The sequence below is a fragment of the Ptiloglossa arizonensis genome, chromosome 6 (assembly GCF_051014685.1).
Source record: "Ptiloglossa arizonensis isolate GNS036 chromosome 6, iyPtiAriz1_principal, whole genome shotgun sequence".
Lineage (NCBI taxonomy): Eukaryota > Metazoa > Arthropoda > Insecta > Hymenoptera > Colletidae > Ptiloglossa > Ptiloglossa arizonensis.
The window spans coordinates 25,517,732-25,545,150 of record NC_135053.1 but is presented as its reverse complement, the minus strand read 5'-3'; the positions used below and the strand labels follow the sequence as shown (position 1 = coordinate 25,545,150).

General features: G+C 54.6%; 1 protein-coding gene across 2 annotated transcripts in view; it reads right to left on the bottom strand.

The window, feature by feature from the left end:
• Nucleotides 1–27,419, bottom strand: part of LOC143148764 (uncharacterized) — a 63,420-nt gene that overhangs the window by 5,128 nt on the left and 30,873 nt on the right. The window contains exons 2-3 of one of the 2 annotated variants that reach the window (XM_076315432.1): nucleotides 7,725–8,718; nucleotides 7,304–7,363 (exon numbers count right to left, since the gene is read on the bottom strand). In XM_076315432.1, coding sequence (XP_076171547.1) covers nucleotides 7,304–7,363; nucleotides 7,725–8,718 — 1,054 coding nt within the window. The remainder of the gene's footprint in view (nucleotides 1–7,303; nucleotides 7,364–7,724; nucleotides 8,719–27,419) is intronic. The other variant, XM_076315433.1, reaches the window with a different exon arrangement.

Below are 27,419 nucleotides of genomic sequence, written 5' to 3'. Positions count from 1 at the left end.
CGAGAACGCGTCAGAGGCGTTCGAGAGACTCGAGGAAGAACGAACGACGCGGAACAAGGAAACGTATTTTCCGGGCGAAACGACTCTTAGCGGAGGCTCGGTACGTATCGGAACTTCGATAAATCAACGGGAATTCTGTCGAGGCTCGGCGAAGGTGTGCGTGTATCGGGAAACAGCGAGAGAAGACTCGATAGCTGAGAAATACGCCCACGCACGCCGCTGACTCGTTCTCCTCTACGAAACGGCTCTCTCTCGCTATGGAGACGACCCTAACCGGTCTTAGCCACACGCACGACTCCCATACAATCGGTATTACCACCACGAGCGGTATCCATTCACGGTATTACTCGTTCATGAGAATTCCGCGGAGATTTCTTCGTAGACGGCGGAGAAAAGGGCCGACTCGAGCCAGCTTTCGGTAACGGGCTTGCTTTCCTCGTCGCGATCGCCCGGTTCCTGTCGCGTGCCTCCTTCGCGGCGCTCTTTCTCGACGCCGAGATTTATGGAAATTTTAATATCGATTCGGTCGCGCGCGTGCTAGCGAACCTTCTCTCGAAACGAACACCGACCAACTCGGTCGACCGTCTTCGTCTCGCGTATTACGCGCTCTTCCGTCCTCCTCGTCGATCTTTCGTACTTTTAATTTTAAGAAAATATCCATCGATTTTCTGAAATCGGAAACAGCGGTGTAATTTTCTCCAGGAAATTGATTCGTCTCGAGAGCGGAATTTCGATCTTTTGTTACTCGAACGCACGGTTGACCACGGTCGATCTTTCGTACTTTGAATTTTAAGAAAACATCCATCGATTTTTTGACATCGGAAACAGCGGTGCAATTTTCTCGAGAGCGGAATTTCGATCTTTTGTTACTCGAACGCCCGGTTGACCACGGTCGATCCTTGTATCGGCGAGCGAGACCGGTGATATTATCCCGTACGAGTCTCGCGATGTTCTTTGACGTTTAGCGGTGGTCTTGTTACTAAATTGTCGCACGTCTATGGATTTTATGTCCCATCGCGATCCTCGGTTCGTTAATTAATATCACCGGGATCGTTCGACGGTTCCCTCGAAGGGAATACCGAAATAGGAGCCGACGATCGTTTCGATATCGCGTAAGATACTCGTTCGGCGAAACCGCGGCCGGTTCGCAACGGAGGCGAAATCGTTTCTTCGACGCGTAGACGATAATTTTTCCGCGACGCGACGACGAGTGGAAACGGAAGGGCGATAATGGTCGCGCGCGTGTAACCGATCGCGATAAAAATAGAGAAGCAAAGTCGTGTTTCGCTCGTGCCGTCATCTAATTGGCAAGTATTAAGTCATTCGATGGAGCGAGTCTCGGACGGTGGCGACTCTCGGATCCAGTTTTTCGCGCGTTCCACGGAATCGCTCGAATTTAACGCCGATTCGGTTTTTCTCGCTCGGTCTCGCCGCTTTTTCACCGGTGGTGTTCGACGAGTCGCGTTTCCGGGCACGTCCGATCCAAGGATCGTAGGGACTCGGTGGCTCACCTTCCCGTTTTTTTGCTCACCACCGGGCAAGCGCCGGGAGCGTCGGTGCTCGTCGTCACCGTCGCCTCTGCGCTTCCATTGTTGTTGCGTTCGCCGAGCGACGAGTCATTACGCGCAGCGATAAATGCAACGGTGATAAATGCAAATGGGAAACCGAAGACGGTTAATTTCCACGAGGCGACATTGTCTCGGGAATGTTTCTTTTTTTTTCTCTTTTTTTTTTATATCTTTTTGCGCTTCGAAATCCACGGCTACTTTCAAATCCCTTCCAGTCCCGTCCACGGATTCTTCGCCGCGCAAAATTTCATCGGAAATCGACGGGATCGATCCGGTGAAATCGGAGACCCGTGATCGAAATCCACGATTGCTCTCGAATCCCTTCTGGATCCGTTTCGGAGCAATTTTCCGCGAACGATCGCCAGAGGGAGCGGATCGAACGATCGCGGAGCGTTCGTTGGGAGTTTCGAACGCGCGGAGAATCGGAAATGGCGTTCGAAAACCTCGACGCGAAATTTCGTCGAGAGAGGCGAAGCTGCTCGCGGGAAACGCGGTTGCGCTCGAGTCTCGATCGAACTGTCGGAATCGGCGCGGTCTCTCTCCGGTCGGGACGAGTTTTTACGAGGTTGATAACGTCCAGGTGGCGTATCGCTGAACCGTGTGTGCCCCTCGGCTCGACGACGCCTACGAGCCGCAACGCGTCCCCGTTAATTTCGGATCACTTTCACCGCGTCGCGGTGTGCGCCACCACGAACCGTACCTACGTATTTACAGCAGCGCGAGAGCGCGCGAGCGCACCAGCGCACCAGCGCACGGGATCCGACAATTTACTTTCCAAACACGCGTTTGCCCTAGCCCTACTTCGCTCGAGATTATTATTTCGCCCTGGGCCGCTCGCTTCCTCGCCACTCGAGAACTTACGTCGAATACGCGTCGTTTCTCACCGATGTCTCCATCGACGCGCTCGATCGGTTCGAGTTTCGTCGTTCGATGACCACGGACACCGGACAACGATTACTTTCCAGAAATCCACCGCGATAACGACGTTCCGAGAGGATAAAGGGAGCACCGCCGTCGCTCTCGGCGTTCGAACCGAGCGGATCGCTCGAAAGACAGAGTTCGAAATTAAATCGCGCTTCGACGAACCGGCGGGAAATATTTTCCAACGATTACGAATTTCTCCGTGACGTTGCGCGGTCGCGTTTCCACTCTTTCCAGCTCGAAAAAGAATCGTTCGTCTCGGGAACGGACAAAGACCCTTTGACGGTCTTTTTTTTCGGGCAGAGCGGAGACTTCGATGCGTCTCGAAGAGTGTTTCTAAGGCGCGAAACGGGCGCAGAGTTCCACGGACGTTTAGCGAGGGAGGTGAGGAGAGGTGGTCGCGCAAAAAGCGGATTTTAATCGGCTGGATTTTAAAGCAGGGAACGCGATAGCGAGGCAGAGGACACGCTAGAAGGATGCCGAAGTTGGAAGTGTGGATGAAACAGGAATGTTGCTCGCCTCGCGTCCGCGTCCGCGCCCGCGCCCGCGCCCGCGCACGCCACACCGTGAGACTTCCCCTCGCTTACGTGCCAATCGTACGGCTGTGGTCGCGTGCACGTACGCATGTACGTTGCGTTGCGTGTTCCTCCCATGATGCGAGAGAGATTCTGACCTCCTGCGAATGTACGCCTCGGCACGCGTCTATATTCGTACGTGGCATCGCGGCGAATCGCGGATCGCGAATCGCGACTCTAGCACACTTTTTTTTTTCCCCCCTACCGAGACCATCGATCCGCGACGTGTAACCCGTTACGCGTGTAATTCTTCGTTCGTGAAAGCGACCCACCGTACGGTAGGGGAGGGCTGGGTTAGGTCCGGGGAGCGGAGAGGGCTCCCGGCACCGAGAACGAGGATCGCGCTTCCCACGCGATCGTTTTTCTTTCGATCGCCGACGAGGGTAAGACGCGCGCGACGGAGAGGAACGTTTTTCCTATCGGGATCGCGCGTTAGCGGTGGTGGTGGTACCTTTCGCCGAAAATACCTCTCGAAACTATCGCGACGGACGACCTCGAGAGTATCTCGCCGGAGCGTAAATAATTGATCGTCGAAAATTGTCGGCGAAAAGCACGAAAGTCGAATGGACGCCCGCGAGCATTGTCTCGAACGGTGTACGCGCGCGTTTCAGCCCACGTACGGCTCGTCTTTCAAGGGTTTCTCGGACCCTCGAGTGTTTCGACGCGCAGTTGCGATGCAAGGAGAATTTAATACGTCGATGTAACGTACGACGCGCGTCAATACGGCTCGTTAACCTTTTCGCTTTTGAAAGAGTTCTCGTCGGTGCGCGGTATTGCGCTTTCGGTTCCGAAGCGGACCGGAGCTTCGGTGTAAGAGTTGCCGTGCAGTGAATTCGTCCCGTCGTTGGGTCCAGTCCTTTACCTCCGGTCCGCGACGCTCCAAATTGATCGCGGTTTTTATTTTCCCGCAGCGTCTCGATAAGATCGTCGCCGAGCACGGCGAAAAAGAAGAAAATGATAGCCGTCAAGGTTGTCTCGCGCGAAACCCTGGAATCGGTCATCGGGCACGAAATTTCCCTATTAAGAAGCACGCAACGTGTACACCTTACACGCGGTATAACGCATTCGGCTGTATTAACGGAATACTAAGCGCGCCGTAATACCTTCGCGTTGATCAAGAATCGATCGACGTTCGCTCACGAGCGGCCCGAACAATCCTCGAATATAGACGTTCCACCTTGGACGCTATATAATTTACGAGCGATCGAGCGATATTCTTTTCCCGGCGCGGCGGTCCGTTCGCTGTAGGGCGGACCAACGGGGTACGGGCGGGTACAGGAGGGCACGGTAGGGTACGGTAGGGTACGGGAAGAGGGAGAGGAGAGGACTCGGAGATGCACGGCACGAGAGGTCAGACCGTGAATGAGGGGGTCGCGGGGACGCATCCTGCGATGCGGTTATGTTCGATTCGGTTCGGTTTGGTTCATTCAAGACGAGCGCCACGTGCCCGAGGCTCTCAACCCGCTAACTACGCCACTGCCTTTCCCCTCGCCATTCACCGCTCCGATTCAAAAATCGTTCGCGTTCTCGCCTTCCGTTTTCGCGAACGCCTCGACCCGAGAATCGAAAATTTCGCTTCGACTCGACGAACGTGTCCACCTTTCGAATATTTTTTTTCCCCCCCCGAGGACGCGGACGAGGTTTCGCGCGTGTTTCGAACGGATCGTGAAACGCGATCGCGTTCGGTACCGTTCGCGTCGTTGAACGAGACGACACGCGAGGCGGTACTGCTCGCCGCCCTTCCGATGGAAGTAAACCAGGATAATCGCGCGGTTCTCGGGCGTTCGTTGGAATCTCTCGGAGCGAAGAGACCGAGGCACGCGCTGACTCTCCAACGATCCTCGAGTACCGCCGGAAGGGGGACGACGAGAGGTGGATAGGCCGCATAGCTCGCCCCGCGATTAATTTAGTCGCGCCGAGACTCGCGCGCCAATCTTTTATCGACTCGGTCGAACACACGCGGCAATAATTAAGGAATTCCGAGAGCAACTGTACCCTGCCGCATCGAAATAAATTAAACGCCGCGATCCAAACGCGTGGACATCGGACACCGTCCGCTCGGACGCAACGCAGCCACGGACGATCGATCGGGAATTTTTGGTTAAAATTCGCCTCGCAGAAATTCGATCTTCGAGTTCCGTCGCGTTCGTTGACGTACCGCCCGGTCCTTCGTTTGTCCAGGTTCTACGTCATTTCGAGGAACGCGCGGCAATCCCGGGATTATACATCGTAATTGCGTTCTCGACTCTGTACCTTTTACCGGCACCGTAAACGGTACAAGGGGTCGTAAACGTATCGGGGTCTTATTTATCGCGGAGAGAGCTCTTACCGAGTTTTATATCCCGTGGATCTCGTCGCCTCGAGAACGTCTCTTTTCTCGTTTCGAAGCAACGAGTAAAGTTCGAGGTTCCTGACCAAAAGGCTCTTACCGAATCTCTCTCGCCTTTTTTTTCGATTCGTCGTTCGCTCCCGCGTCAACGGTGGACCGAAAAGGGGGACTCGTTCGGAAAATTGTTCGAATATGGATCGCCGTTCGATCCGTGTTCCATCTTCCGTTGCGTGCAACGTTCGACGGGGCTCACGGGGTGGGGCGCGATCACGGGTCACCGCAAAACCTCGGGGTATCGATTCGAAAGTGGTACATCGCACTTAAGATGCCTCTGGCTGGCATTCCGCGAGAGGCTGCCGAGCGAGCACGCGTGGACGGATCGCGAATCGCGAATCGCGTTCCTCTCGACGCGAGCGTACGCGAACCTCCGCTCTCGCGTTCGTGCCCGTTCCCCGCGGTGAATGTGCCCGTTCGAGAATCTCGACGAATCTCCCGCGTCTCCTCGTTGCACGCTGCACGCTCGCGCGAACCGCGAACGCGCCGACGAAAACGCCCGGCCGAGAAATCCACGGCCTCCGGAGGAGCCGCGCGTTCCACTCGCGGGATTTCGTGCCACGAGTCCTCCAGTTTCTCAAAGCCGAGCGCGAAATCCCCCGAACACCGGTTACGTCCGCGCGCGAGCGAGCGAGCGAGCGAGCGCATCGATGAATCGGCGCGGGGACGCATCCTGAATGAACGAATTCAACGCGTCGATGCTCGCGTACACTCCTCGTACCCGTTTAAGCGGCCAGCGTTGCCTCGCTGCGCGGTCATTCACGAACCGCCTGTACCCGACTCGCCGCGGAGAAAATTTTCCTCGCCGATTTTTCCAACCACGGTGGCCCCTTTACGACGATACACGGGTCGTTGGCTCGGTACCTCGATCTCTCGCGGAGTTTGCCCACGATTGCGAAATCCTCCCGCGTTTCCCGGATCCCGTGGCAAGGCCCTACGTGCAATTGAAACGATTTCCAGCGGAGACCCCGGGTAATATTCCGCGGCCACCGTAGTAATTTTCAAAATTGAGAAACAAGTAACCGGAGACTCGTATCGATCGCGATCGAACGTCGATTATCGCGAGGGGAGGTTTCGAAGTAGTTTGAAAGGTGGCCGTCGCTTCGCGCGAACACGGATCTGTGGTAAATTGCATCGTTCGAATGGAAAATTCGTGGATCGCTCTCTTGTTTAAAACTCGGTACGATTGGAAACCTAGGTGTTACCTCGTCGTCGCGAACCGAGCGGAATTCACCCCCGGTAAATCTGTATCGCGAGGGTCCGGGCTCGTTATCGGGAACAGAGTTCTCGACGGCTCGAGCGAAGATTCCGTGGAGAGCCATGGCACCCCCTTTGGTGCGCGCGAGACCGTGTATACGTAAATACACGTAGGTGTACCGGTACGAGCGCGTTAGCGAAGCAGCGGTGTTTGGATACGGACAGGATGTGGGTCGCTAGCTCCGAGAGTCTACGGAGCGCGGAGAGTCGCATACCACGCTTCTCGCGCGTTCCTTATACGTTTACATATGATAGAGGCTCCTTTGCGCGACACCGCGCGCACCGACGGAAACGCTGCGGAGAAACCGAGAGCGGGAGAGAGAAACCCAGAGCCTGCCGAGAGAGACGGAACCGAAGGTTAAACGGAGCTAGACAGCGGAGAGGAGAGAAGGAGAGAAGGAGAGAAGGAGAGACCGCGCCCTGCCCACGCCGAGTGCTCGACCTCGCGCTTTCGAACGCTTCGTCTCGCTTCGTAGATGAGCTACATACCTAATTACCGCGGAACCGTTCCTTCCTCCGCGTCTCCCCTTTTTAACCACCCCGAAGAGGACCGCGGTTACCGCGAGCACCCCGCGGGTCCCAATTGATAATCCACTCACCTGTGTGTATCCGTTGGTGCGCCTTCAGGTGGGAACTCTTTGTGTAGACCTTTGTACAACCTGCAAAACGAAACGGTTACGAGCACCGTGAGCGTTCGGGTCCTGTCTATCTCGGGGCCGGGGCTTGTCGCCGAGCGGCGGTGAACGCGACTGCGAACGCCCCGCTCCGTGACGCGCGCTCACGCTCGCGTTCGCGATTCTCGATGCAATCTCGCCTACCGGTTGCCAATCGCGAACGCGTCGTACGCGAGAGACCGTACGACGGGACAATCGGTGAAAACGAAGCTTCTCGAGAGACGGCGTGCAAAGAGACGAAAAACGAACGATTCATCCAACGGGTTCGTTCGCGGATTATTTAATTACACCGAGCGGGGAACGCATTCGTTCGCGAGCGAGGTTGCGCGCACGCGAGAATACTCACCTATGAAATCACAGTGATGGACGCGTCGTTTCTCGAGCTCCGGGTTGTTCCGCCTGTTGAATTTGGCGTTGATGGATGGATGCTGCATCCTGTGAGCGGGATTCATAATGGAGGGCTGGGGATAAGGCGGGGGCGGTGTCCGCCTCGGTGGGGCTCCGATCGGCGAACCGGGGTCGGAGATTGGCGGGGTTAGCGGGGAAATGTACATCAACCTGGTCATCGGGCCGTACAGGGGCGACGTCGCGCTGCCACCGACCTGGTTACCGCCCCCGTGGTGATTCGACGTGGAGTCGTTGTTGTTGTTGTTGTTGTTCCCGCCGCCACCGCTTTGAACGTTGTTGTTGTTGCTGTTGCCGTTCTGGTTGTTGTTGTTGTTGTTGTTGGCGGTGTTGGTGTTGTTGTTGTTGTTGTTGTTCGCGTTGACGTTCGCGTTGGCGTTGTTGTTGTTGTTGTTGTTGTTGTTGTTATTGTTGTTGTTGTTGTTGTTGTTCGGTGGAAAGGTCTTGAAGGCGGGGGTCGCGGTCCGATGGTGTACGACCTGGGTATCGTTCGGCGGGTTCGAATGGCCGTTGGCGAAGGTCTGGACGGGATTGGAGGCGGGTGCCTCGAGGAGGTGCAAGGTCGGCGGTGGCGGCAACGGTTCGGTTTTGATCTCGACGGGCGAGAGTACCGGGGACGTCACGTCGTCGGTCTCCATCTTGACGTGAGACTGGGAACCGAGCATGTCCGCGTTCTCCGGGTCGAGCTTTTGAATGCTCGAGGTGATGTCCTCCCAGAGCGGCGGCCTGAGGAACACGTCGTCGTCGTTGCCCGCCGGTTGACTCCTCGACGAGACGAAGCTCGCCTGGGGCCGACACACCGGTCCCCCGACCTCGAAGAAATCCTCCATCTGCATCGAGGACTCCCTCGTGTCCTTCTCCGGGTCATCTTCGTCGAGTTTCTGCAGTCGGTCGAGGTCCTGTCTACACAGCAACGTGTCCAGGTCCGACGTCTGCTGAAAGCAAAACGAGACGGTCGAGAACGCGCGTTTCTAGGCACCGCGTGGTCGTCGTGTCGTCCTCCATCGAAACCGTAAGAGCCGCGTCGGTCGGTTCGGTCGGTCGGTTTCGGGTAGAAAACGGGCGAAACGATCTCACGGGGACGAGAAGCGAAAAGAAAAGGTCGGTAGGTTCGATCGAGAACGTCGCTGGATACTCGTCGGAGGAGACGAGGCCCGGAGTAGGTTAAGCAAGCAGGCGGACAGGTAAACGAGCGAGTGACTTGCGGTATGCTGATTCACGAAAGGGCATACAACGCGTTGTTCTCGGTTAATATGCAACGAACGCATCGAGGGCTGTGCAGCATGAGGTCTCCTGCACCCCACGCCTCGCGTACGAATCCAACGACGCATACGCGAGAAGGTATACGGAACCGTCCCGAGGATGGACGAGGAGAGGAGAGTCGACCAAGAGGGGACGAGGGCTAGAGAGTTTTCGACCCGAAGATGGGAGGGAGCGAGCCGATGCCGCGTCATTCTTCGCATGATTTGTACACGCGCAACGCCGCCCTCGTGCACCGCCGCCGCCGCCGCACGCTCTCGACGAATGCTCCAACTCTGCGCGCGGACCGCACAACATTCGTAAATATTTTAATGCGCCGGGATATAACCGGCGCAACGCCCCTTTCGCGCTCTTTCGAGCCCGACGCGGCCGACCAACCACGCGACCATTACCATTCTTTACCGCTCTTCTTTCCTTCCTTGCTTCGAATTCGGAACCCCCGTAGTTTCCATCGATAGCTTCGAAAACGGTTCGTCGACCGATCGCCAACGCGCCTCGAGCTCTCCGCGCTCGAAAGATCGGGCTTCCTTCCACGAAGGAAAAGTGTAACGTAATTTTTACGTTTGCGATCTACCGATTTCTTTTCGGTCCACTCCTCGCGGATTCTCGACTTTTCGCGAACTCGCTCGCGGCTCGCGAGATCGTCGATCGACTACGGAGAAAACGAGTCGCTTCGAAAATTCGGTGCGAAGAATTTGTCTCGAGTACCCTCGGGGTCTCCGTTATGGCGCGAATCGAACGAAACGGTATGGAATACGTAGCGTGAATGTTTAAACGCGATGCTCGCGACACGGTGTAGTTATCGGGCCGTAAAGAATTCCTGTCGCATTGCGGAGCGATGCGTTCGTGGTATTATCGCGTGGGACTGCCAATAACGCGACGAGAACCAACCACGTTGACCGATCGCCTCGATTTTATTGCGTTAAACTCGTTAAACGGCGCGCGGTATCGATTCCCGATCGACCGATCCGACGAATTACGCCACGATCGTTTCCACCGCTACGGCGTCGAACGCGATTCGCGATTAGCGACCGATTCCCGACGAACAATGGAACAATTTTCCATCGTCGTCGCGTCGCGTCGCCTCGCGGAATCGTCGTTCCAACGCGTTCGAGCACGGAGTAAACGTCGGCCGCGCGGACCGGTCGTCGCGTTGCGAGCTAAATCGAGCGGCCAAGGGCGGAGCGTAAAATTTTCCATCGATACGCGGAAGCGAAATGGTCGCGAAGGAAAGCGACGAATCGATTAGAAGCGTCGGAATTGCGTCGGAAATTTTCGAACGATTCGGGCTCCTCGTCCGGCGAGCTTATAGTGTGATTTATGAATTATTTACACAATGAATTATTCATCGTCGGAAGATTGGTATACTCGCAACACTCGATCGTACCTGATATGCAATTTGAAAAGGAGTATGCAGCGAGGCACGATATGCGCGCTTGCGCGCGAAACATTATATTTAAATGGCGTATCGTCCCGAGCGGGATGGATGCGGGCCTCGCGCGAGCGAGCGCGTCCATCGATAAAATAACCGACGACGGGGCCCCGTTAAGAAGACGGGGGAGAAAAAATGGCCGCGAATCGGCCGTAGACACGGTCCGCGATGCGCGCGCGAAATTTTCTCTCAAAGTGTTCCCACGTGGCGTCGCGTTAACGGTGAACGATAACGATCGACGTCCCTCTGTTTTCGCGCGTTGAAAGGAACCGCGCGTCCATGAGCCGACAATCGGGAAGACGCCGAACGAAGAAAGATTTTTTCGCGTTTACTCGCGACTGCGAAGACTTTCGAATTCGCGCGGCGCAACGTCGTTCGCGCGTACTCGGTCGCGCGATAACAAAGGCCGTAACCTCGATCGCTCGTAGGCGTTCGTAGGAGAGAAAAAAAAAAAGAAATGAAAAACGAGTAGATGCTCGATATTCCACGGTATCGTTCTCCCTTCCGCCCTCCGTCCCGTTCCCACCTCCCCACGGTCGCTTCTTTTTTCCCTCTTTGATTTTCGCTCGAGCGTGTCTCTCGATTCGCGCTGCAATAATAATAGTGCGGAGCGCGAGCAAAGTTCGTCCATCCGGCTATTAATGCGCGTAATCATAGAGCCCAGGGTCGTCGGTGTTAATAATGCGTTTTCGAATCTGTCAGAGCGAGAACGAACACCCACGCCGTCGATAGATAGTGCGTCGTCATCGTAACTGCCGTGCAAGATGAAAAACGTTTCTGTCTGCGTGTTGCCTCGTGCTCGCCTGTGTCCGCCTAGTATTTTTTATTCCGACCAATCGCGGCCTCCGCGGCTGACAAAGGAACGCGCTCGCGCGACCGCCACCGACCGCCGCGTTTGTGCTCTCGTTCCTTCGAACGCGCGCGCGGATAAATCCTCCTGTTCCCAGACCGCGCGTCGTACGCCAACGCGGACAATTCGAGGAAAATCGCGACGCGAGGATGAGCCCGCCGAGCCTCGAACTATCCGGTAGATCGATCAAAGTCCTACGCCTCTGGAAAAGTACTGAACTGGTTGCGGGATACTAGCCGCGTAAACAACGACGTATCTCGCGGCGCGTACGACCGATCGAAACGGGGAACGAACGACAACGTTCGGAACCGTACGAGCTCGACCCTTGGGCCTCTTTCGAAGGGAAAATTCAGGAGAGTCCGAGACGAAAGTAAAAATTACTCGACGTTGTCCACGTAACCCTTGCTCCTGGTACCGTATTCCCATCGACTCGAGTCCGATCTATCCGAGCTCGCGAGCTCAACGTTCGGTCGTTGAAAAGAGGCAAGGAAACGTGAAAGACGGCGCGGTGGGGCGGGTACTCGCCGGAACAAACTCGCGGTTTGCGCGAACACCGATGACGAGAGTAAAACGAAACCTAGAAATTGTTTCGGGCGGTGGACCGTACGCGGAACGGAAAATCGCGTCGTATATCATAATTATCGAAAGCGAATCATCGGATGAATTCAACGGCGATACAGCGACAGGTTTATCGTTCGGTCTATTTATCGGGTCTCGGGGCAAATGGGACAAGAAAGATGGATGAAAAGCCGTGACAAGGAAAGCAGCCATACTGTTCGCGGTAACGAAGCGTAGCGCGCAGAAGCGAGCTCGCCGAATCAATCTGGCGAGGCCACACCCTCTGACCTAAACCCGTATTATCGCGATAAACGCCCGGGGAAATGTCAGCCGCGCGCTGTCGGCCATTTTTGAAAGCTAGGTGCTTTTTCAGCCGAAGAGGACCGAGCTTCCGAAATTCCCGTCCTGTTCGATTCGTTTCGTTCCAACGCCCACACGTCTCGTCAACCCTGGCCCGTGTTCGCGTAATTTCCTCGACGATCGAGTTTCCTCCCGATGTTCCGAGAATTCGCGTTTCGCGCGCGTCGGAGAACGAGTCGCGCAACGAGCCGTTAAACGCTGTTATTTATACCGCGGGTTTAAATGTGCCTCGACAATGGCACGCGGAATATACGCGGCGGAAAATCCAAGCGCAAATAAATACAAGGAGCGTAGCGCGGATACGATCGATCGGACAGCGTGACCCAGAAAAATAATCCGAGCCACGATGGGCAATGTTGGCCAACCTGCGCGCACCGTCTACGCGGTTGTTGTTACCGGTGTTGTCAGCGGCGTCTCGCTTCGGACAAAAGAGAGGAAATCGCCCCCGAGCGTCCAAAGCGATTTTTAACACGATCGTTGAAAACTTTCAACGAAGAGCTCGCGATCGAGCCACAGATCGCTTCGCGTCGATTCGAGCGTAAACGGACTTTATGGAAAATTCGGACCATCTCCGCGATATCCGCGCGTGTGGCTCGTTCTCGTGGATCGAGGAGCCTCGGGAACGTTTCGGGCAGAACGCGCGTCGCCGGAACTCGAAAAGGAGGAGTACAAAGTTGTACGAAAATAATGGCGACCGTGCAACGGTGTCGTTCCCGTGCGCGGCAAGCCGGTAATTTACTTAAATGATGGCGCGAGATGGGCGACGCCTGTGGCCCGAACCAACTACACGAGGAAGAAGAGGCAGAAGAAGGAGAGGAAAGTTTCGAGACGAAGGCGTAAAGAAAGAAACGGAGGAGGCGTGGCACAATCAAGGATTAAGTTCAGACGCAAATTCGGGCCGCGATTTATGCCTCGGTACGGTTTCTTCGAAATGTCGCCGCGGCGACCCCTCGCTCCGGAAATTGATCGACCTTTCGGTTCTCGCGTCTCTCGGCCGATCGCGTTTACGAACGACGACTCGCGACCTTCCTCGAATCAATTTTCGATCGTTCGACCGTCATCGAACGATACGCGACCGTCGTTTTTCGATCGACGCGGAGTACGTTGATCCGCGAGGCTCGAACCACCGTGAAAAATCTACGAGCGCAGAGTCGCGACGGTGAATAATAATCGTAGTTTCGCGTCGGGACGTAGGAGCGAAGAAACGAATTGCGATTCCGCTTGGAATTAATTAATGTCCGGCGGTTCTTAATTGATCGCGCGCAGACCCATTCATCGTCGACATCCTCGCTGAAAAGAAAAAGAAAAAAAAAAGAAAGAAAAAGATAAGAACCGCGCGCGATGAAATCCTTCGAAGGGGATCGAAGCACGAAGTTCGTGATCGCGGTGACGCGGGAGAACAGCGCGGTTAAAAAGCTGCTATTCCGATCGATGACCTATATATCGAATAACTATCTATTTCGCAACTTTGAGCGCAGCTTGAACGAACGAAACGAGAATTCGCTCCGAGCTCGAGAGACAATGGAGTCGCGTCTATAAAGTCGTAAAGGAAGACAGTAATGCCGTTCGAGGCGAGTCGGTAGTTTATTTAAGCGACGGCGCGAGAGGAATAACCAGTCGACGAAGAGCGGTATCTCGACGAAAGAAAACAACGGGAGAAGAGAAGAGAGAAATCAACGCTCCGAGTCAAAGGCACGGGATAAAACTAAAACGAGCGGACCTGCGCCGATTAAAGGGGTTACGTACCTACCGCGCCGCGAAAACACGACGATACGACGTTCGAAAAGTTTCTCTTCCATCGCAACGGAAACTTATCGCGGATTGTTCCAACGAATCGTCAAACTCGCGTACCAGCGAGTACGGGCAACGAATTAAATCCCGCGGGTACCTTGCAGTGCGAACGTGGCGCGATTCAGGTTCCCACAGTGGACCGATGCGAAAATGGACGGAATTTTCTCCGATCGCGCACGATCCGTCGTGCTTCGAAACGGATTTCAAAGTTTCGCGAAACCGAGGAAATTGCACCGTTTTGAAGAAAAAACCGACCCATTGCGCAAAACTACCTCTCGTCTTGGATACCAAATTTATGATATTTTTATTTATCCAGCAACGGGAGAGCGTACAGGCGCAAAACGATCGTCGATCGCTCGTTTCCAGGCGATCCTGGAATTTGAACCGCGTTCGTTTCACGAAGGATCGAAATGTACGCGCTCGAGATTCGAGGAATAGACGCGCGAAGCGGAGGTTGCGATAGGCAACGAGGAAGGAAGGAAGGGGTCTCGGTCGAAAAATTTCCGAAAGGGTCCGAGCACGGCTCGAGCGATCGCGATACACAATACGCGCGCACCGTTCGGTCCGAGCGCGAAGCCGAGAGGAGCTCGAGACGCGTCCTCGTCTCGTCTCGGCTCGGCTAGGCACGGCTCCGCTTGGTGCTCGTTCTCCTCTGTTCTCTTCTCCTCCGTTCCGTTGTGTTGGCCGGCGTTCGAGGGGGCTGTACTGCCGCGGACACGTAGATTCTATCTCGCCATTCAGCCGCCTAGGTAATAAAACTCTTGCGTCCATTATTTACTTGCATTATCGTTACTTTACGCCCACGTGGGACGCGCCACGTATTTATGGCGAAATTATTCAGCATTATTTCGCGGATATGAATAAGATGGGAGATACGGCCCACCGATAGATGCATAATTCGCGAAATCTTCGAAAAGCACCGGGAAAAGGGGGGGAGCTCGGTATCGCTGGACCGAAAGTCTCGTTCGAGCGGGTCGTTTCGAGATTCTCGACGAAGCTCGAAAAATTTGGATCCCGGATTAGGGTTGTTTCTCGACCAACATCGAACGAGAGCCCGCGCTAGCGCGCGCGCGAGTTCCCAAGAGGCGTTCTCGCGTTTCGCTCGGAACTGTGGGAAAGCATTCGCGCGGATTCGCGGATTTTCCGTGGAGAAACCAACCGTGCGGCGAACGAAGGGGGGATCCGTCGAGGAGGAGACGTTGCGCGAGGGAACGAATTACTTTCCACGAGAGTATCATTGTTCCCTCTACACATTTCGTAACTGGATTGGCATTTGTGATGCAAGTCGAGCTACACTGACCTTTAAACAACTTTCTTTAGGCTACGCGTGACTTGATCTCAGAACTCGGCTTCTCGGTTGCCTCGTTCACCCAGTTGATACGACGTGCTACGAGCTACGTGCTACGTGGTACGTGTTCCGCGCGCGTCCATACGTCCGTAGGCACGGCGTGTAGGAGCGTTCCCGGCAGGGCTGCTGCGATTTCCGATACCTGACTCGATACCGACGCGCTATCTCGTTGCTCGACAAATCGCCGTCGCCCCGAATTATTCTTTATTCCACCGACACTCGCCTCGCCTCGCCTCGCCGCGATATCGCTTCTCGACAAATCGTCGTCACGCTATCGACCCGCGCCGCGTTCGATGCACGTGGAAACCTCGATTTTCTGCAGCTCGGATACGCGCCGCTCGACCAGCGACGCGAGTCGGACGACACTCGACCGATACATCGGTTATCGTACCGGGAAGGAAAGTCTTTCTCCCGTGGTCCGCGAATCGACTTCGACGACAACGAGCCATCCGAAGCCGGACTCGCGGAGAAGCAAATGGAAACTCCCAGACGCGAAAATGATCTCTTTTCGCCGGAAAACGATCGAAAGTGGAACACCGATTACGGTAGAAACGCTATACCGTTGCGTCTTTGGGTGTATGCGATAAATGCTGCGTAAACACGGATTTATCGGGCGATGACGCGAAACGTTGTGTGCCGGGGACGGGGATAAAAACACGCCTAACGAGCTGGAATTTCAAATTTTAACGCATCCTCTCGGTTCCCTCGATCGATGAATCGTTCCACGCGGACGAATGTTTCCATCCTCGGGCGTACGGATCGAGTTACGCGTACGTTCGAGTCCGATGGAAAAGAACTTTACGAGCACCGATCCTTTTTCTTCGCGTCCGATCGTTGATTCGGTTTCCGGCTGTTCTCTTTTCGCGACTCGCGTTCCACGGGCGGGGAGTGCTTCGAAGTCTTTTGTTACGAAAAAACGGTGAACGATCGTGTTCTCGAGGGAACGTCTCTGTTATCTCCGTTGTTATCGGCACGTATCTCTCGGAAACGCGTGAAAAATCCAGCGTCTCGGGGTTAACGGTAACATCGGGAAACGAGGGGCACCGGAGGAGAGGACGACGAGCGAGGTTGGGGAAAATCGGCGAATCTCGGTGATTCGTGCCGTTACCGCGCCCCGTGATGCTGACCTCGCGTACGCCGCGTTACCGTTACCGCGTTGCCGACAAATTGCCGTCGTCCGAAATTATTCTTTCGCGTACCCTTTGAACACCGCGAGACAATCGTCGTCGCAGCGACGGAGAGAATAACGCGCGACGCCGCGGAGCGTGATTTCACCGTAACCACAGGGTACGGAAATTTATGCGCGCGGAACCACACCACGGAACCGCATCGTGGCGTTAAGCAGATCATAAATATGAAAGACGGGAAACCAAAGGATCGGGACGGTGCGCGCGCAACGAACGATATCGGACCGAGTACTCGCGGACTATCGAGACACGATTTCTCGTTTCCCGATCTATAACGCGTCCCGGTTCTCCGATCGAGAACGGACGAATCTGTCGCTAGAAAAGAACGATCATCGTTTCGAAACGCGGCTCGAACTTGCGTAGAGAGATCAAATATCGCGATCGTTGACGGTTGTATCGCGTACAACGTACGATCGTTCGAAACGAACGAAATCCCGACCCGATCCGTCCGGTTCGTCCTCGCCGGGTCCTCGGCGATGACAATAGTCGGCGGGGCAGTGACTTTCAGGGCAGAAAATTACTTAATGAATATGGACATGCAACGCATTATGGCATATTAAAAGGCACGTGCGCGCGTGGGCACATCTTCGTTCTTTCGTGCCCTCCCACCAGCCAGTTTGACAGCCGACGGCCGAGCAGTTTGCGGTACCTTAGTCAGCGCCCGGCAAACTACGAGCTGCCCTCTTCCCTTAACCTTTCCGTTAACCCCCGCGATATACCGTTTCACGGTGTTTGCCCACGGAAAAAGGGGAGCTTCCGCCACGGGCATAATTGAATACTCCGCGAGTCGACGCTAGCCCTGTCAACGGCCTATCGACCGCTACTTCGCGAAATTCGAACGCGTAAACGATAACGATATCACCGGTAACGCGTCCGGGCCGATTTCGATTCGCGGAGCTACCCCTCGTTCTCAATTTCGTTTCCAGATACCTTTCAACGTCCGTACGCGATACGATCGACGATAATCGCTCGCGAACTTCCGAGCGGAATCCAAGACGTTGGCTATTTCTCGTCGCGCGAACGAGAAAAGTATTCCCGAAACGCGACAACGGAAAATTGTTGCGCCGCGAATGGCGAGGGACGATTTTCCTTGGGCTTCGTAAAGGGTAAACCTTTCGTTTTTAAAAATCTAGGTATTACCATCGGAACGTCGCACAATTTTCTATCGACGAGACTCTGTGAAAATATCCACCCTCGACACCTCGACACCGATAGAATGAACCAATCATGGACAATCGTTAAGACGATCGATCTTTCCTCGACCCAACCGAGACGAGTCGAAATCACCGAACCGATACGTCCAGAATACTCTCCACCTCGCACCGCGTACAAATAAATCGAAGTTCACGGTAAACGCGTAATCGCGATTCGAGAATGTTCCTCTCGGTTCTTCGAGCCGGAGGAACTTTGTCGCTCGACGCGAAGCAAAGACTCGCGAAGACGTTGAAGAATTTCGGTGTCCCGAAACGGCGAATTCGAGGTTCGCGCGAGAACGCCTCATCCATCTCGCGGTGGGTGCTCGTTCGTGGTTCGCGAAACGTTTTCAAATTCATCGATACTTTTCACGCGACGTATCGCTTCGACTCCAGGAATAACCACGGTTCGTGGAACGACGTTAGGATATATTAGATCAGATATGCTTGCATACGACTGTGGGAAGTTTATCGAGCGGCGAAGGTCGGCAAAGAAAATAAAGCGAATGAAATAATTGGCAGCGATGGAATGCGAACCCTTGGAGGATCCTTGGCGGATCTTCTATTTTCGTTTGCCTAACCTTGTCCGGAGAAACTCCGTCGAAGCGATCCGCGTAATTTGTGTAATTGGGCTATTCTGGTGCGCGTCGCCAGGATCGATTGTCCATTATTCGAGCGTTACTCGAATAATTTTATTATCCCGATGAACAGCTTCGATTCGAATCCGCTTACCGTTAGCTGTAAATTGGGTAAAGATACGCGAGACCGAGAGTCAGCCTACGGGCCGAAGAAGATAGAAGAGACTCGGTCGTACGCTCGCTCGCTCGCTCGCTCGCTCCCTCGAAGTCGATCGTCTCGTTCGACCGCTGTCCTAATAATTTTAATATTTTAACGAGCAATTTCGATCGAGATCCTCCTACCGTTAGCTGTAAATTGGGCAAAGATACGGTAGAAGGAGAGCACCGCGCGGACCGAACGAGAGAGAGAGAGAGAGAGAGAGAGAGAGAGAGAGGACACGCGCGTTCGAGTCGCGTGGCTGACCTCCGACCGGTCTACCGGTCTACCGGTCGACCGGACGCAACCGGTCGAGTTTATTCTTGCCCCCGTTGGCCCGTATCGCCCGTTTCGCTCGGTTCGGCTCGGCTCGGCTCGGTTCGCCTGCCGCTTCGTCATCGATCTCGTTGTTAGACGCTCGTCTCACGCGATCCGCGCATCCCCGTCGATCCACTCCCCTCATTAGGAACCACGTGTCGTATATTACTCGAGCGGCGCATTCTCGGGAACGAATAAATCTACTCGCAACGACAAATTGCCATTAAACCGAACCGTTCTCCGTGCTTTTTCCCCGTAATCGGCGATGTTTCCGTATCCGCGCTCGTTCGAGCGCGCGAGGAAAGTGGAACGCGTGGAAAAGAGACGGATTTTCGAGCGGTGAAATTTTAAGTGTTACTTCGAAGAGGAGAGAAACGAGTCGCGAACGGACTCGGTACTGTCGAACGATTTCGAGAACCGTGATCGCGACGCCGGGAAATGCGCTTCGAACCCGGGGAAACGCTCGCTTCGGATAATCGCGCGGAACGCGAGACGAGAGAATAGAGCCGTTCGAAAATTAAATTCCGTGACCAGTGAGCGGTTTTAAGTAGCGAAGACGGGAAAACGGGATCGAGTTTGTTGCTCTTTTATCGTATACGTATTTTACGAGACGGGATTCGTTTCGATAACTATACGAGTGTCTCTAAGTACAAGAATTTACGAGAACGAGCCGGCCGAATAATCAATTACCGCTTCGCGTAAGATTTATCGAGCGTTCCACTTTATTTGCACCCGAGTATGTTTCCCCGAGGCGATCGGCGCGATCGCGATTCTCCTCGGCCGGATCTCTTCCCGTCCGAGTTCCGCGTAACGTTGTTACGGTCGCTCGAATATCGTTGAAATTTTCGAGACAAGTCGGACAGTGGTTCGTTCGTTGGAGGTGGTCGCGACTCGATCGCGATTCGTCGCGTCTCCTTTCGATTTTCGACGATCCGTTCCTCTCCGTGCACGAATCCGTTGGTCCTGCGCGGACCGGTGCTCGCGCGAGCGAACGAGCCCGGCGATCGTTTAACTTTTTCTCGAGCATTGTGCGGCATTACCTCGGTAATTCCGTGGCGATTAAATGCCAACCGTGGTTTCGACCGAGTGTACTTTTTGCGCTGACCGTTTCATTATCGTACCTTATTAAATTTCCAGGTGGAGCGGTCGGATGATTCGTCGTCCCGGCTCGTCCTCTGTGATCACGATCGCCGCTGCTCCGCGCACGATGATCGACGATCACGCTCGACTCGCAGGAGGAGGAAGATTATCGTTATCGAGTCGGAGTAGTTACGCAATGACGCGCATGAGTCACTGAAAAGTCGATCCAGGGTGATCCCTGTGGCGAAACCGGGATCACTCTTGCCAACGACGTGCCGCATTAGCGTGATTACACGCTTCGCTCGCAGACCAGTCAGCTGGTAGCGCGTCAAACTTCCGTGCTACCTGGCCATCCCCCTTGTAATTTGCACCTGGTGCTTTGATTCTATCTGCTCCGTCCGCCCGTAATCCCGATAATATTCCCCCTGCCCCTCTCGTTCGCGATCACCGAACGGGGCAATCGGAAAGGAGCTTTCTGCGTTTCGCGGATTCCACGTTTCGCCCCAGCTTCCGTTCCCTCGGTTCGCTGACGCAACTAACGGTTACCGATTCGACTCGCGAGAAATCGGCGAGGATTCGCCTCGAACGTTTCGGAACACGGAGGGAGATAAATTTATTCGGACGGCGCGAAACTCGATGCGCGAAACGGGCGAATTCTTCGGTCGACGAGAGCGAAGCCACACTCGCCGATACGATTTCTTCCGGCGAATCTGGGACGCTGTGGAACGCCTCTGTGTTTTTACTCCCGCGAGCGAAGAATTCGTCTCTTCGATTCGGTCGGAATCGAAGACGGAGAAACCGTTCGAAAAGGTGGTGGCCTCTCTCGGGATCGAACGAGGTAACAGGAATCTTCGTCGATCGTCGATGGACGAGGACAATATAGGTCGAGGGAAGAAAAGCCTCGAAGGGGGCGGGAGCCATTTAATCGTTGTATCGGTCGCCTCGAAAACGTCATGGGAACGTCTGTTCCGGAGGCGTTCTCGTGTTGACGAAAGTAATAGCGCGGTCGTTCCGGCCGAAGGATCGTTACACACGTATCTGGGAACCCCCCGTAAAGTCGTCTACCCCCGCTAATGCACTTTTAATTAATTAAACGAGCCGATGGGGCGGCCGGCCCCTGTTCCTCCGTAGTTCTCGTGCCGACCTCGCGTGCCGGCTGTCCGCCAGGCTCTAGGTGCAAACTCATCCCCCCGGAGATATTCCCCCCGTACCCGCTCACCTTCTCTGTCCTCTGTTCTCGAACCCGAGACTCGTACATCGTTCTCCTACCTCCGTTCCCTGCTCATCGACCCATCCTTTTTCACCCTATTTCTAGCTGTCCTTACGCTCGCGGTTACCCTCTATAACTCTCGTCTAAAAGCTTTTAGCCGACAAACGAAGCAATCCGGTTCCCAATCTCGCGCACTCGCTCGCTTCTTTTATTATTTTTCCTCCGTTCACGGAGATTTTCCCCGAATACGACCGCGAATCGAATCGCGTCGAAATCGTTCCACGAACGGTTTCTCGAATATCATCGCGATCGTTTTCATCGTCGTTGAACATTGCGATAGGAAGTACTTGGAAGGATTCGGGCGTGAATCGTGCGAGTCGCGGCAACGCGAAAATCCGAATCGGTCGAAAGACGAACGAGAAAGAGGGGAACACCCTCGACGACCGACCCAGAAACGCAGAAACATCGAAGGAGTTGCTCGAAGACATTTCGAAGACAGTTGATCGAAAAACATTTCGCACCTCGAAGCACCGACGACTTTGCGTTTCTCGATTGGCCGTCGAGGTGAGAAATTTGAACGGAAGAGGAGGAAATTGCAACGCGATGGTAATCGGTTTCCTGGCGTCGCGTGCAACAGCTCCGGGGAAACGCGTCCGCGCCGTTTCGAAATAATCGAAGAACGAAGAGGCGAAATAACGACGAATTAATATCGGTCCGTTTCGTACCGGCAGTTTATAGCCGCCACAATCGTAGCCATCGCGGTTACCGCTACTATAAGTCTATCAACCGGTTATTAAAGTTAATCGCGCGTATTTGTGGCTAATTAAGTGCCGCGATTCCGTGTAATTCGTGGGCCGTGGCCTTTCATCGCCGCGCGAATCGTAAACGTCTAAATAATACTATCGCGCGCCTACTATCCGCGGCGAGGTAATTTTTAGCGTCGGTATTCGTCGCGACGAAGAGAACCGATCGGCCAAGGAGCTTCGTCGAGGGAACGAGGTCTCGAATCGCGCGGGGAACCGACGAGAAAAATTCTTTTGTAACCGTTTATTTAAACCGTCGTTGGTATCGGCGAGCGTCGATAAATCTCGAAAGTATATCTGTCATCGATTGTTAACTCGTTTCGATATCCACGCCGACTCCTCGTTTCCGATTAGTATTCATTAATTGCAACACTCGCGTACACATGTAGGTAAAATGTGTAAATCGATACAAGTATGGTAGGTAGCTGGTTCTCTTATCTCGATTTTTAAATTGGTTTTTCTTTTTTTTTTTTTTCTTTACGCGTTGTCACAGGCGCTGGCTTCGACCGGATCGCGCGTACGTTGGTATTATTGCGTTCGTGTTCCAGTTCGGTTCGCGCGGATACGCTTGAAAATGCTCGGCTCGCGATTGAAAACGCATCGACGGTTAACGATCATCCGCGTAAACGGCTATGTTAAATAGGCACGAGTGTGTCGATGAATTCTCCGTCCACGGTGCGTATCCGTTCGTATAATTATTTGGCATTAATATTCCGAACCGTTCCGACGACGTACGAGCGTGTTTCGAAACGTAATCGCGATTACTCGCGACGGTGCAACGTTTTACGGGCCGTTACCGGCGGAGCAACATTCGTCAACGTACGAGTACCGCTTTGTAGAAAAAGATAGAAGGAGAGAGAGGAGTCGAGTTTGTTCTCGGAACGGAGCAGTTTGCTTCTGCAAATCGCGGACCACCCGAGGGCACACCGGGGCCAACGGACCAACTTTTTTCCTCGGCTATGCCCTTGTAATTAAACTCGCCGATGACGTTGATTTAGTTACTCCCGCGCTCCGGGCCCGCGTGGAACCGAGCGGAGCCGAACCGAGACGCGCAACTCCACGCGCGACCGAACCAAATAATTTCGCAGAACGGTCGTGCAATTTCTCACTCGGTCCCGACTTCTTACCCCCTGACCGTTTCCGCGTTGCTCGCGTCGGGGGATCTCTCGTTCCTCGATCCCGCGAGTCCCGCGCACGCGTATTCGCGTTCGTTCGTTCGTAGCTGGACCGCTCCTCGAAATCGGCAAACGTTCCGGAACGAGGCCGATTGACGAATCTACATACGGCGATAGAAGCGAGCGGTATTTACGAGGTTCGAAAGCGGGTTAGACGAGCAGACGGCCGTTAGAGTCTCGTTAATTAAATGGTTTATGGGCTTGACTAAATATTGGAATTTTTGTATTCAATTAGCTACGGGTCGCCGAGGGCGGTGTCTCGGAAAGCGCGGCTATACACGGTAGATAGGGTTGCTCCGGGCTGCGAGATGCGGGACGATTAGAATGAATGGCCGCCATAAATCAGCCGGCTCGTTGGAAGCGGCGCGAGGAGGACGCGCGGTCCTGGGTCCAGGACGTGGACGTCGTACACGGGACGCGGGCTGTCCTCGTCCCTGCCCGCTACCTGACCGCGCCGATCCTGAATCTGGATCCACGGGCCCCGAGTTCTCTCCACCGTCGAAGCTCTCCCTTTTGCAAGTTGCTGCTGTTGCTGTTTCTGTTGCTGTTGCTGTTGCTGTTGCTGTTACTGCTGCCGCCGCGTCGTCCTCCCGCGGACCACTCTCGTTTGCCCCGTTTTCACGGACCGTGGCTAATCTACCTACTCCCTACGGACGCGACAACGGCCCATCCGAATAATCCTGATCCACTGGCTCCTCAGTTCGGTTCGTGTTCTTACCCGTACCACCGCGCGTATCGCCGCGCCGCCACGCCGCGTCGCACCGCGCCGCACCGCCACGCCACGACGCGCCACGCCACGACGACGCGCCACGCCGGCCGTGCGCCTCTGACTCTCGTGTCCACCGAAAATAAACGAGCTGACACCGTTCGAACCAACTACCCACCGACCTCTTCTCTCTCACGCACACTACTCCGCCACGACCGCTTTTAGAGGAATCTAATTATCACGGCCGCCTTTATTGATTCGCCCGAAAATTTATTGCGCCGTGACCTCCGCGTTCGTGTCGCTCGTTTTCTTTCCGGGTACAGGGCTAACGCGACCGGCCGCGATTAGAATGCTTTTTCCTCTCGTTCGGTGTCCCGCGTCGATTCGAGGAAACGGGAACCGTTTCGTCCCCACCTTTCGAAACACGGAACCCCGATTACACGGGGGTAAGAAATAATTTCAATTCGAGTTCACGCGACTTTGCAACCTTAACGCTTCGACGAACCACCGGATCCTCGATACACCAGAGATACGAAAGTTTCGGTAAATCGAGTCGTGGATGAACTCCTGGCAAAAGATACCGCTCGAGCGGCGCGAACGACGTCATCGATCGACCTAGCAGTAAATATTCCCCACCTTCTTTTCCAAAAGTCTCTTGCACCGATATCGAATAACAGAATCTTTTTTACTCGCGAGAGAAAATGGTAGATTCGGTACCGGTCGCGTATCTTTACGATCGTGGTACGTTTTTACGTTCACCGTTTTATACGTTACGACGAGGTCCGCGCGTCTGGTCGTCCCGCGAAAGCGCGTTAAAATCGAAGGAGAACGTATCGCGCGTCCCGTTCGGTTACAGCCGGACCTAATCCAAAACGAGTTTTCCGATGTTTTTCGCGCGAGCCTCGTCGAACCGTCTCACGGGCCAATCGTTTCCCCGAGAGGTGAATTTCGTCTACCGCGTGTCCCGAACGAAGCGCCAAAGAGAAGAAAAACATCGTCGAGTTTACGGATCGGGCGTGCGAGAGCGTAAGAATTCGCGGAGCTGATTACCAGGGTCTGGATTCGGTGTCAGTGAGAAGAACCGGTTGGAACGAGGAACCTTCGTCGAAAGCGATAGTCGCATTCTGGATCGGTACGTTCTGCTCGGAAACTCGCGCGACCGACTCGTGCACGCACGCTCCTCCGCGCGCGAATCTTCGATCCGCGCGCGGCATACTTTTCCCGAAAATTCACCGCGGAACGAATCACGTCTTCGTCACGATGGAGGATCGATGGAACGAATAAATCTTCCAAACTGGATCCCCGTGGCTCGATCTCCTCGCTCGGATCGAGCCGCGAGCGCATCCGGACGTTTCGCTTTGTTCCTTTCTGAAATTACGCGCGCGGGTGCTCGCGCGATCTCTGTTACGACTCGCGGGATTTCGTGCACGGACGCGTCCGGTATAATTATTCGGTCCGTATCTCGTTCCGATCGCGGTCGCATTTTATGTAAATTCGCGTTTTCGCGAACGTCGAACCGAACACCGTTTCCTCCGAAAATATTTATTTACTCGCGCGACGAGGGTACGAATTAACCCACTTGTGTACGCGCGACGAGGTGTCGTGGGTATCGTCGCGCGAACGAAGAAAATCGAGCGGTACCGAATCGTTGGATTCGTTCGAAGCGTTTATCGGTTAGGGAGTCAACCGATCGCAACGTACGCTCGACGATCTTTCGTCAAATTGATCGCAGAACCTATGGTACACGGTACGATCGTTAAGTTACCTTGTTTCGAATCGAAACGTTGAGTCGCCAGTCGCGTTGGAGTCGAGCAAAATCTTCGACGACCGAGTAACCCGATTTCACGATTGGACGTCCCACCCGAGGAAAACGCCGACTCGAATACGAAGATCTGTTCGCGAGGCGAGGTGCACCGGAAACGCGACCGTCAGATTTCGTTTTCGATTTCGTTCCGTCGCGTCCCCTCGTCGCGGGGAGCCCGTAACTCTGCGAGATCTCGATCTTCGGGACGGTAGCGATTGGAAAATTCTCCGCTACGAAGAATTCGATGATATCTCGGTAGAGCGAAGATGGTGTCGTATGACAATGCGGAGAACGTCATCCTCCGGCGACTTACGTCAGGGACTGCATTCATCGGTATAAATTGATCGCTTCATCCCTCCGCTGATCGCATCGATCGAACCGTCGCCGAGGGGAAAAAAGTGTAATAACGACGTTCGATTATCCAAACGGCGCGCCGGCGGAGCTCGAGGTTGCTCACCGAAGCGAATACTCTCGTCCCGACGCGGCGCGTCCATCTGAAACGATCGGACGGATGTCGATGAAGCCGGCGCGATGTCATTGTCAGTCCCACGCCTCTCGGCGTCGCGCGAGCGAACGAGCGAGCGAGCGAGCGAGCGAGAGAACGCGCGCGCCGACTGAAATCGCGCGTTTCGAAGAAACCATTATCCACGGTAATTAACCTAAAAGTGCGCGAGACATTTCATTATTCCGCGTCTCGTTGGAGCGTGCACGCCACCGCGGTGTTCGCTCGGTTGCGAAACATCGATGACACGGTAACGAGCAACAACGGCTGGATCCGTTCGATACCGCCCGATATTCTCGAGGAGTCGACGCTCCGATTTTAAACTGGAACCGTTTCGTCGGTTAACCGACTCCGTTCTCGAGTTTCCGTCCTTTCCGATTTCCAACGACACGGCGCGTGTTCGCGATCCGAGCTTCCCTCGAACTCGTCTGCCTTTTGCTCGATTCGAGTCGTACAACGCACCGAACGATCTTCGACGCGTTTCCTCCTTCCCTTTCGATCGTTTCTCTCGCTACCGCTTCAACGTTTTCGTAGGGACGGTGTCGCGCGATCGTTTGTCGCGCATCGATCGTGTCTCCCGTCCTCGAGGCGTAACGGCTGCTCGTCGCGGTGACATCGATGCCCGAGCAGGAGGGAATCGCCGCTATTAATGGTTCCTAACGAGCAGATAGTAATTCCATTACGATTAGCCTGGCGCGCTTTGTGCGGCTGGAATGTTTGAGCAAGTGCGTGGGCGTGAACCGTGGCCGGGGATGACGATTGTTCGGAGGCAGCCAGGTATATTCCCGTGCGTGTGCACGGACACGCGCGGCCGTGAGCGCGTGCACGAGGAACGGACGAAACGAAAACTCGGCTCCTCCACTCAGCGGTGAGCATGTTTCCTGATGGGGTCATCAGTGCGAATTAACATACTGGGTGGACTAGTATGACACGCACACGTGCGCGCGTCTCTCCACCAACGTTTCCATCTGACTCAGTCCTCCTTTCTCTTTTCGTCCTTATATCCTCTTCCTCCTTCTTTTCCCGTCCTTTCGGCTCGTCTCCGGCCTCCGTCTCTCCCCCCTCGACTTTCGCTCCTTCTTTTCCTTGTTCTTCCGTTACACCCCGTCCTTCTCCGCCACCGCTTCGTTCCCTTACAAGAAGAGCCAGAAGAAGAAGAAGAAGAAGAAGAAGACGGAGAAGAAGAAGAAGAAGAAGAAGCGCGTTCACGTGTGCGACGATCGAGAAATTCGCGTGTCCCGGAGCTATTCCGTGCACGACTGGTAAAACCGTGGACCGTGGGGGC